This window comes from Colossoma macropomum, unplaced genomic scaffold, assembly GCF_904425465.1.
Source record: "Colossoma macropomum unplaced genomic scaffold, Colossoma_macropomum, whole genome shotgun sequence".
Lineage (NCBI taxonomy): Eukaryota > Metazoa > Chordata > Actinopteri > Characiformes > Serrasalmidae > Colossoma > Colossoma macropomum.
Window position 1 is genome coordinate 16,961,184 of NW_023494804.1, and position 12,566 is coordinate 16,973,749.

The following is a 12,566-nucleotide window of genomic DNA, read 5'->3' on the forward strand; positions in this document are numbered from 1 at the left end:
CACTAGCTCTGAATGGCTGCGGGTGAAGAGACTCCAGTCCTTCATTTTGGTGAATTTTAATGTGTTGGAGCCTGATTTGTCTGGGTTTAGCCATCTAGCATTGCTAAATACAGGCTGTGGAGCGTGTTGCTAGTGCCTAAAAGATCAGGGGAAAAGCGGTGAAGTGCTAACTTTATTTCTGGAGCATGTGTTTACGCTGCTCTCGTACTGTAATTCAGTTTAAAGGCCTCTCTTGAGATTTTGGGAAATTTGATTATTTCCTGAACTAGCACTTTAAGTGTCTCTTTAACAGGAAAAATGTGCTTCCTTATTTGTGTTGATTTGAAATAAAGTTCTCTCTCCCTGTGACTTTTCTCATTTCTTCTACTCGACTGTCATTCCACTTCTTTACTGTCACTCTCTTTCTTGGTCTTTCTTTTTGTTTTTCTTTTTTCAGCTTCTTTTTTGTCCCCCTTTCCCCTTTTTTTGCTTCTGTCTGTCCTTTCTTTCTCTCTGTCTTTCTTGATTTCTTTTTCGCTCTCCTTTCTGACTAAACTGTATGTAATTATGGAAACTGTCCTCATTGTGCCACATTCACTTAAAACCCTCGTCTCCCTGCCAGTGTTTCCGATCAGGTGCTCTTTCCACTCGAGGACCTTTTTAAAGGGTTGAAGAAAATTCTCAGTAGTCAACTAAACTAGCAGTTAGTCTGTGTTTTTTGTGAATTCAATATTTAGGAAACCCCTTGTGTCTGTGGTAACAGGTCAGACCAACACTGATGGGCCTGACCTGTTAATGTTTGTGTTTATTGTAATTTTATGTAGTGTTTTGTATGTGCAAAAAAGGCTATTCTCAGTCTGTCTCATGAAGAATCATTCTTGATTAGCCAGCTAACTTTAAACTTATCTCAGTCCAGCCTGGATTTTCTGTCTTATGATGATAGGTCACTTTTTTACTGGGATAAATCACCACTGCATGTGCTGTGCTGATACAGCTTGTGCTGGGTGTCTAACCAGCTGCAGGGCCGGTTGTGATAGAGATTTCATAAACAGCTATTGATCCAGTCAGTTCTGAGCTTCTGACCAATCAGAGACAGTTTTCTGACTGAGATGGACCTTTCCGTTTTTTTTTTTTTTTTTTGGGGTCACTTTCTTTTTTTTTCATGTGGGAAATATCGCTAAAGTTTATCCTTTTCTATCTCAGACCGATGAAGACAAACTTGTTGCTGTGTTTGTTCAGCAGAGTTGATCACCGTAATGCTCATCTTATTGGAGAAAACAATCCATCCTCTACATCTCAGACAGAACACAGCATCACGGATCCTCACAACACCAACACAGAGAGCTTATATCACCCCCGTTTACATACTGCACTGACCGCCTGGATCTTTTAGAGAGATTTTAAAGCTCTGCTGCTGGTTTTTGAAGCTCTAAATAACCTTAAAGCTCCTGAATGTCTGTCTGTTTATGATCTTAGATCTGCAGATACTGATCTTCTGTAAAATGCAGAAAACGTGGAGAGACTCTTTCTGTTATTATGCGTCTAAACTGTGAAGCTCAGTTCACCTTTTATTAGACAGTTAAGCTCAGAGCTCACTTTCAATAAACATCTGAAAACGCAGCTTTTTAACTCGGCGTTTAATTAAAACTCTACGTCTCATGGTATTTATCTTTTTAATTTGATCTGTCATTTTATAGTTTTAAATTAGTACTCATAATTTCTCGTATTATTGTTAAGCTTTATTTTCTGTCTGAAAAGCACTTTGAGCTGCCAACCGGCATGAAAAATGCTGTATAAGTAAAGATTTTTTTTTTCTTCATTAGATTTGTGTTGTCAATCTCTTGAAAGCAGAGCAAACAAATCATATTACATATTTACCTAGAATATAAAGTAAATATTACTCCTTTAAGTTCTAACTTTGACAGTACTGCTTTCTGCTGCTATAAGTGCTTTACTTGCTGCATATTTACTTTCTCCATAGATTTATTTTTCCTTCTTTGAAAAATAAACCACTCACATGATTGGCTGTTTATCGTAAGTGTCACGCTTTCATGCACACGGGGAGAAAATTTGGATTAACTTCAGCATTAAGCTGAATGTGCTGTGTGAGAGACCACTGCTCTTTGTTGGCCTAAAACCTTCGCAGATTATGGTAGATGATGCCAACTAATCACTGCAGCCTTTAGATCTTTCAGTGCTCACTGTGTGCTCTGTCTCTCTCTGTCCATCTAGATGAGGAGAAGAAACTGGTGGAGGAGGTTTTCAGCAATGCTATCGACTGTCTGTCAGATGAAGACAAAAAGCTGCCACAGGTAAACAGGCACACATACACTAGAGATGCACTGAACTGTCAGCTCTCGAAATTGGTCAAAAATGGCACTTTATTTCGGCGAAACATTTGACTGAAAAACAAAGATTAAATGGGCTTTCAGCAAAGTGTCAAATCTAAGTCTTGATTCACACATACTGCTTCTGCGTGGCGTGAGCGACGTCGAAAGTCTTGCTTTTCATTTTGGTGCTCATGTTAACTGGTCAGCGCTTTCACGCACGCTGTGCTTGCGAAGCGGCCGAGTCCCAGACGCCGCACTGCTGGCATTGCTGTCTAAATATGTTCGTGTTCTTCTTTTTTGATTATATGAAGTTATCAGTCATGGATAAATGGCTACACATCCTTTTTTTATTTTTATTTTTATTTTTTTTATTTTTTTTTAGGATTTTTTTTTTATACTACATGATTATACAGTTACACAGTGAAATTCAATAGGCTATATTGTGTTGTATTTGCTTAGATTAGGCTATATTGTGTTGTATTTGCTTTGCTTCAATAGTCTATATTGTGTGTGGTGTGTTTTTCTGCTTTCCTGATTTACACCATTAGCTCAGGATGATAATGAAACCCGTGCTATTTTTAACTTTTAAAATTTTAAATGTTTACAGTCGTAAAACAAAACACTAATGACATGCAGACAAGCACTCAATTAGTGCTGGGTGCAAACATTCTTGCCACTAAAGAGAAAAGTTGAGCATTAAATGTGGTGAGCTCAGCAGGAGGCGGCTCTGTGCCCGGTGTTGCAGCATTTCTCAAATGTTAAAGGCCCATATTATGGAAACTTTTTAAGGGAAGAGTTTGTTATAAATTAAGTGTACTCCTACTAAAATGAAATAGCATAGAAAAGAAACCTTAGCTTTCATAATTTCAACTCCTGAAGGACGATCTTAACATCACAAAAGTATGTAAATCATTCATGCTTCAGGCTGCTGTTTTTAGCTGTGACATATTTAAGTCCATGTTTATAGGTAACAGTGTGTCATACAGTGTCAAACTACATGATCAAGTCTAATTATCTTTGGGTCCCTTTTACTAATTTAATGGGAACAACTTGGTAGACATAAGATAAACATGATTTTTCAGCATGGTGTTTTCAATGTCCTGTGCACATTTTGTATACCTGTGTGTTCTTTGGGGTCACTTTGACTGTTTTAGCTGTATGAAACATAAGACACATTAAGATTTTGCACATTTGTTTTGGTTGTTTTGGATGGTATTGAGGTCAATATAACGTGCAATTTAATAATCTTCAAAAAAAATTCCCTCTGTTTTAGGGCCCTAACATAACCACACCTGTGACACACCTAATCTGATGTAACCACACCTGCGACACACCTAACCTAACATAATTACACTTGCGACACCCCTAACCTGACGTAACCACACCTGCGATACACCTAACCTAACATAATTACACCTGCGATACACCTAACCTAACGTAATTACACCTGCGACACCCCTAACCTGACGCAACCACACCTAACCTGACGTAACCACACCTGCGACACACCTAACCTAATTACACGTGCGACACACCTATCCTGACGTAACCACACCTGCGACACACCTAACCTGACGTAACCACACCTGCGACACACCTAACCTAATTACACCTGCAACACCCCTAACTTCACGTAACCACACCTGCGACACACCTAACCTAATTACACCTGCAACACACCAACCTGACGTAACCACACCTGCGACACCCCTAACCTAATTACACCTGCGACACCCCTAACCTGACGTAACCACACCTGCAACACACCTAACCTGACGTAACCACACCTGCGACACACCTAACCTAACATAATTACACCTGCGACACACCTAACCTGACGTAACCACACCTGCGACACACCTAACCTAACCTAATTACACCTGCGACACCCCTAACCTGACATAACCACACCTGCGACACACCTAACCTAACATAATTACACCTGCAACACACCTAACCTAACCTAATTACACCTGCGACACACCTAACCTAATTACACCTGCGACACCCCTAACCTGACATAACCACACCTGCGACACACCTAACCTAACATAATTACACCTGCAACACACCTAACTTCACGCAACCACACCTGCGACACCCCTAACCTGACGTAACCACACCTGCGACACCCCTAACCTCACGTAACCACACCTGCGACACCCCTAACCTCACGTAACCACACCTGCGACACCCCTAACCTCACGTAACCACACCTGCGACACCCCTAACTTGACGCAACCACACGTGCGACACACCTAACCTAACATAATTACACCTGCGACACCCCTAACTTGACGCAACCACACCTGCGACACACCTAACCTAACATAATTACACCTGCGACACACCTAACTTGACGCAACCACACCTGCGACACACCTAACCTAACATAATTACACCTGCGACACACCTAACTTGACGCAACCACACCTGCGACACACCTAACCTAACATAATTACACCTGCGACACACCTAACTTGACGCAACCACACCTGCGACACACCTAACCTAACATAATTACACCTGCGACACACCTAACTTGACGCAACCACACCTGCGACACACCTAACCGAACCTAATTACACCTGCGACACACCTAACCTGACGTAACCACACCTGCGATACACCTAACCTAACCTAATTACACCTGCGACACCCCTAACCTGACGTAACCACACCTGCGATACACCTAACCTAACCTAATTACACCTGCGACACACCTAACTTGACATAACCACACCTGCGACACACCTAACCTCACGTAACCACACCTGCGACACCCCTAACCTCACGTAACCACACCTGCGACACCCCTAACCTAACATAATTACACCTGCGACACCCCTAACCTGACGTAACCACACCTGCGATACACCTAACCTAACCTAATTACACCTGCGACACACCTAACTTGACGTAACCACACCTGCGACACACCTAACCTAACCTAATTACACCTGCGACACACCTAACCTAATTACACCTGCGACACCCCTAACCTGACATAACCACACGTGCGACACACCTAACCTAACATAATTACACCTGCAACACACCTAACCTGACGTAACCACACGTGCGACACACCTAACCTAACATAATTACACCTGCAACACCCCTAACCTGACGTAACCACACCTGCGACACCCCTAACCTCACGTAACCACACCTGCGACACCCCTAACCTGACGTAACCACACGTGCGACACCCCTAACCTCACGTAACCACACCTGCGACACCCCTAACCTGACGTAACCACACGTGCGACACCCCTAACCTAACATAATTACACCTGCGACACCCCTTACTTGATGCAACCACACCTGCGACACACCTAACCTAACATAATTACACCTGCGACACACCTAACTTGACGCAACCACACCTGCGACACACCTAACCTGACGCAACCACACCTGCGACACACCTAACCTGACGTAACCACACCTGCGACACCCCTAACCTGACGTAACCACACCTGCGACACCCCTAACCTGACGTAACCACACCTGCGACACCCCTAACCTGACGTAACCACACCTGCGACACCCCTAACCTGACGTAACTACACCTGCGACACCCCTAACCTGACGTAACCACACCTGCGACACCCCTAACCTGACGCAACCACACCTGCGACACACCTAACTTCACGTAACCAAACCTGTGACACCCTTAACCTGACGTAACCACACGTGCGACACACCTAACCTAACATAATTACACCTGCGACACCCCTAACTTGACGCAACCACACCTGCGACACACCTAACCTAACATAATTACACCTGCGACACACCTAACTTCACGTAACCACACCTGCGACACACCTAACTTCACGTAACCACACCTGCGACACCCTAACCTGACGTAACCACACCTGCGACACACCTAACTTCACGCAACCACACCTGCGACACCCCTAACCTGACGTAACCACACCTGCGACACACCTAACTTCACGTAACCACACCTGCGACACACCTAACTTCACGTAACCACACCTGCGACACCCCTAACCTGACGTAACCACACCTGTGACACCCCTAACCTGATGAAACCACACCTGTAGTAGTGCGAGAACCTCTGATAGTTCACATGACAATACGGGGGTAATTCCCAAGAGAACTTTGATATTTCTCAGAGATTTAAATTGTTGGAGTCAAATTGACCTCAAGAATAGATGATGTTAGTCTTTGTGGAAAACAGGAGGGTAAACAACTCCATAAGCTTAATTATTGTGATGATTATGGTACGCAGTTAGCACCATCCTAATTGGTGGCTTGCGTTACTCCAGCTTGAAGGTAGAACAAAGGAACTTCAGACATGAAACATGGCTACGTTTGGGGTAGACTGTATAGTTTAATTTTTTCACTGAACTATCACTTTAAGAGGCTTGTAAAGCTCTGCTGAACTCTGTAGGACACTGTCTGTTTCTTTTTATCTTCTGTGACTCCCTCATCCCTCCATCTCTAACCCCTGCAACCACCACCACATTTCCTGGACCTTCCCACAGCTCTGGTTCCTCTCGGCCTGCTGCTCTGACTCATGGTGGCTTTCGCAATGCATTGAGATGCTGTAAGGACAGCTCCGGTCCAATTTTGCTTTTAGCGTAAATCAAGTTTTCATGCAAGACTTTCCCGTCACTCAGCTGGGATGGAGAGTGTTTGTGTTTTTTGGCCTGTGGATGTGCTCTCAGCGTTTTTCCACATGCTGGTCCTGTAAGGTCATCCTGCAGGTCTTTTCTGACTCACTCAGAATAACTGGATGTGTTCAGTTACAGTAGAGCGTCTGTGTCAGTCAGAACTCCAGCCAGAGCATGTTTTTGTCATGTGCCTGGTGTTGAACAGCATTTCGCTTCCTGGCTCAGGTTCATAAACTTGTCCAGGATTGCTTGTGGGTTTGTATGGTGACTTCTGAGCTCAAGGAAGCATAAGCTCTGATTTTTGTTATTGTACTGAGTCAGTTTATTTGGTACACCTATTTGTACCTGAACCCTTTGGTCTGCCATACAGGTGGTTTTTGCAGATTTACATTTTCAGACTGTAGTCTGTCTGTCCCTACACAGTTTCAGTTCTCTCTTCCCCATTCATCAGTGGAAAGGGACCACCATTGGACCACCATAAGAATTATTTGGTTGTGGGGTAAAATCCGTGCTTTTGGTGCCTTTGTGTCCCAACATGGCCAACAACAAAGTTTTGCCAGAGTCAAAGATTTGAGGTAAAATGTGAGACTGTGCCCACAATTAAAAATCCACCAATAGGAGAATGGAATGACTAAGAATTCACAAACAGGAGAATGGCACAGCAGACAGCAGTCACGCCTAGCTAGTAACTAACGAAAAGGCAAAGAGAGAGATTTAAGATGAACATTGATCATTTGGGGACAAATGGACTTGCTTGCATTTATAATCACTCGAGCTGGTTTTCTGGTACGTTTAATCTGCAGCGAGAAACTGTCAAACAGAAAGTCAGCTTCTCATTCACCAGCTTCTTTAAATTGCCCGTTCCACCTTAAATGGTGCAGCAGTAACATTCTGGTTCCTCAGGCGCCCTTTAAGGTGGAACTGGAAAATTCGAACAAGAAGCTGGCGAATGAGAAGCTGACTTTCAGCCTGGTAAAAAGTTGAATGTTGCGAGACGTTTTGCAAGTTACTGTTCTTTTGAGGAAAAGTTTCTGGCTGGAGATGCGAGAAAAGCTGCTATAGCTGAGCTAAAGATAAAGCAGAGCAAAGCAAGTCTGCATTTTCGTTTGTATTATACTTTTTGCCTATACTAGTACATTAGCACATACTGAGACATATTTACAGCCCAGATGGTAAAAACGTTACTTAAATAAATGGACATACAATGTTGTGGCTCCCAAGGCAGATTTTTTTTCTGGTTGTGTTTTTTTTTTTTTTGAAAGGACGAAATGGCTCTCATTTAACATTTGAGTTTCTGACCCCTGATCTAGAGTGAGTACAAATTAGTTTAAAGAAATAATGAATCAGCTAATTTACACTGCCTCCTCCTCCACCACCCCCAAAAAGTAGTCAGTTAGCCAAAACATGTTTGGTGTCTGAAGCTTGCTTCCTGTTCCAAAACTTCAGGCTAAAGTAGCGAACGTGTAATGGAAGTTTATATCCCACCAATTAGCCCTGTGCTAACTACACACCTAAATCACTCACTCACTCACCTCAAACAGTGTGGAGTTGTTCAGTGTTCACTAATAAACTCTCTTGCAGTTTCTGATAGTGTATAACACTGTTGTATACTGGAAAAAATTCAGACTCGAGCTGTTTAACATGCTTTTTCCTGTTTGTCTTTAGGTGGAGCATGTCCTCCCTCTGCTGAAGAGAGGCATTGGGATCCATCATGGTGGACTGCTGCCCATTCTGAAGGAGACCATCGAGATCCTGTTCTCTGAGGGCCTTCTCAAGGTAGGAGCCTTTGACTTTTTGTCCTTTAGCCTCACTGCCTTGTATGTATTAGAGATCTTTTGCTCTATCACAGAGGATAGAGGTGTTCAGCTAGCGATTATCTTAATGAATAGAGTAGACCTTGTGTCGTCATGTCAGTGATCTACAGATTCTGAGTCTAAGCCGTTTATTTGTATTGGAAAAATGCATGGGATTGAAAATTGGCACTCAACAAAAATGTAATTTAACCAGGGGTGCTTAAACCTTTACACACAGCTGTATATTCTGTACAAGAGCTTGCTGTAGTTTCTCATAATCGCTTTGTATTAGGGCTGCTTAGTTTGTCAGTCACTATCGTTAGATCAGTCTTCAAAATTGTTCTTGTTAGTGGAGCAGCCGTCCCTTTGTCCATCAGTAAAAGGGGAATTCCACCATTTTTTTTTCTAATTTTCTCCGTAATTCAGTGTGTGAGATGTAAACAGTGATTGAGTGGTTTGTTGTGAAATGGTTGATTTCTTTAGAGTGGTGGAGATGGGAACCAGGGGTCACTATGACTACAACACAAACATTTTATTTACTATCCAAAACCACCAGTGAACCTACACGTCTTCTGGAATGTTGATGATGGGGAAAATAGTGGAAAATCTTCGTTTTTTCTCAAAATGCCCTGCATGTACCCCTTTGCCAAGAATACATTAAGAATGTAGATTTTAGGCCAAAACCTTAACTAAAAACTATCATAAATCAATGTCTCAGACATCAGGCAGTTCATATATTCATAACCATTTCATGTAGTATCTTTCTGTGAGGGAGTTTTTAGAGGTGGACGTATCACCACTGCTGAGTGTTTCACACCATGCCTCTGTTTTTCAATCATTCAATTATGCGTATATTTGGAAAAATCTGTGGAATTCCCCTTTTAATGTGTGAGTGTATTTGTGGCTAGTTATTGAACTCTCATTTCTCCAGGCGCTGTTCGCTACGGAGACATTTGCCATGGGGATCAACATGCCTGCACGAACTGTACTGTTTACCAGCGCACGCAAGTTTGATGGCAAGGACTTCCGCTGGGTAAGCATGTCCACGTTACTGCATCTTCACTGTTGGATTGTTTTATTTATTTATTTTTTTTTGACACCTTGAACAGAGCAGCAATCACATTCTGGCACCTGCTCAGACATGTGTTTTCTACAGTGAACAGGTTTTGGGCAGTAGTATGCTTGCAGTGCTACTGCTGAGTGCTGATTGGTTGGCGTTAATGCCACTGAGTGCTGACTGGTTGGAGGTAATGCCGCTGAGCACCAATCGGTTGGTGAGCTGATGGGCTCATTGGCAGTTTATGCTCACCGACATCATGAATGTACATAAGGTACTGTTAAAAGATCCTGTATGTGAAGTTCAAAAACGTGTGACAGCAGGATTGAAATATTTTATGTTATGTTGAGACATTGTGCATAAGAGCCCATTCATTTTAGACTTGCTCTCTAGCGCCCTTTAGCATCTTACAAATCCGGAAGACACATTGAGTGGCGGTTCTGCTCACTAGAAATTCTCTGCCGTTGTCTGGCACAGCTGATGGAGTTGGGCAGCTTTTCGGGTGGACGGGAGGAAACAAACTCCATTTTTGATAAATACTATCATGTGACTGTGTATGATGGCACTTGCCATGTCACTGTGGCTTATTTCTACTTTCATTTAATTAGTAGGTAAAAGCCCACATTTACAAGTGGTGAACGCACAGTCTCTATACCGTTTGACATTAGACCAGGTATAAAATCAGAGGTGATATGGTAATGCAATACACACAGTGCTTAATTCATACACTGTTTCCCCATCTCTCACTCTATATACACTCTGTTCCTCCATCACTAACATGCAGGCCTTTGGGCCACGGACTCACTCCAAAAGGCCACGTATTGTTTGTGTGAGAAGGAGGCCATGACTCGAGCTGTTGGAATTAAAAAAAAAGAAATAAATAAATAAAAAATAAAAGCCCTTGGCGTCTCGGTTCTGGCAGGAAGCTCAGAGGAAGCTGCCATCCAAAACGCTTTGTGAGGAACATCTGGTATCCTTGAGTCTGCCAGAACTGAACAAAGCAGAACCTCTGCCATGTCTCCTCTGGATCCCCAGGCTGCTCGGCGTGTGATGGAGGAGCTCTTTTTAAAGGGCTCATAGCACGGAAACCAGACTCGCAGAGCTCCCCCCAGCCCCCCCATGTAGTTTGATATATGTAAATTCATTCGTCAATATAATAAACTAGACTGCAGATGCAGCCTGTTTTGGGTTAGACATGGTTGTGATGTCGCAAGCATGATGCTTTTCAGTGTTTCAGCTTGAACTCATTTACATATCAACCTTGAAGGCACAGTAACAAAAACAGCCTGTTTAATTTTATAGGAAAACATTGGAAAATTGTATTGAACAAATGAATTATGACTGTTTTGATATAAATTAAACCACACAAGTTGACCTTTGGGGGGGGGGGTCATATAATGCAAGTAAAATGGAGGAATATGAGCCCTTTAAACAGTGATTGAGACTAGCTCTGGACTTACTTGAGTGTCTGCAAGGTAAGAACAATAGTCGCAAAATGAGCCTGCTCCAGCCAGCTGTGCTGTTTTTTCTTTTTTTCGCCTCTGTGTGGAGATCTAAGAGGGGAAGGAGATAATCGGAGCCACATGGCTATGACGGACTATTGAACACACAGAGCATGAACGTCATTATGCGTGGAATGGGTTGAGAGTACGTTCGGGAATGTGTTGGAGAAAATTCACTCTCAAACTGAGACTGACGGACCTCGCTTCAGTTTCCAGGCAGTTACACCACCTTAAAAAGTTTGGAATCACTGTCATATTTATGATTATTGTTATCTCATTCAATAATTACTCAGATAGCTTTGTGTGGACTTTTTTTGTAACTATCATACAGCCTTCTCTGTCATATTTGGGCTGCGTACACACTTCCAGATGTAGCCAATCAACCAAGGCTTGTTAAGTGTCTCAAATCTGCATCGAGTTTTAGCACTCGGACTATGAAGTAATGTAACCAACAGGTAATGGAAGCTTATACCCACCAAATTAGCATGGCGCTCACTGACACACTCACCTCACACTGTGGGAGATGTTCAGTATCTCTAATAGACTTGATTATGTGGTTTCTGACACTGTATGTCACCAAACATGGACAAATACATTAGGGTCACTGAAGAGAGTATATCTTCATCTTGAAGCCTGAGAATTTAGTAGCACATCCCTTTCAGTGACGGTTTAGGCAGTGCTGTTTAAAAAGAAAGGTGGATTTGTGTTTGTAATGAGATCGTATGTGTGTTATCAGATCAGCTCAGGAGAGTACATCCAGATGTCCGGCCGTGCTGGGAGGAGAGGGATGGACGAGAGAGGAATAGTCATTTTCATGGTGGACGAGAAGATGAGTCCGGCTGTGGGAAAACAACTGTTAAAGGTAAAACTGCAAAGCACCGCACAAGAAGGTTAAGAAATAGCTAGCTTGGGGTTTTGTTTATTATTTTCTGCATATTTAAATTGTGTATGAGAACAGAAAAATCAAGAACAGTTTTGGCCTCACCTGTAAACTTGCTATTTTGAAGATACTTGTTTATTTGGACAGCAACATATGCTGACAGTCATCTTGATAAATCAGTACTGTTGTGTCGCTCACATTAGTGATTAAAAGAATCTGTGTAAAGATTAATATTAGTGCCCTCGTTCACGTGACATTCTCTGTATCTTGCTAAAGGATCTCGTCTAAAAGGTGACGAGTGCTCCAGCATCGCACGTCTGACTAGCTCCAGTTTAGCTTTAGCATTAGCTCATCTGAAGGGGCACCATCACTAAAA

The 12,566-nt window shown here is 42.7% G+C and overlaps 1 protein-coding gene across 1 annotated transcript in view; it reads left to right on the top strand.

Moving 5' to 3' along the window:
• The window catches only part of mtrex (Mtr4 exosome RNA helicase), a 48,059-nt gene that overhangs the window by 12,574 nt on the left and 22,919 nt on the right, over positions 1 to 12,566 (top strand). Inside the window, 4 exon segments of the mRNA XM_036595089.1 lie at positions 2,212 to 2,291; positions 8,624 to 8,734; positions 9,683 to 9,784; positions 12,047 to 12,172. Of these exon segments, the coding sequence (XP_036450982.1) occupies positions 2,212 to 2,291; positions 8,624 to 8,734; positions 9,683 to 9,784; positions 12,047 to 12,172 (419 nt within the window).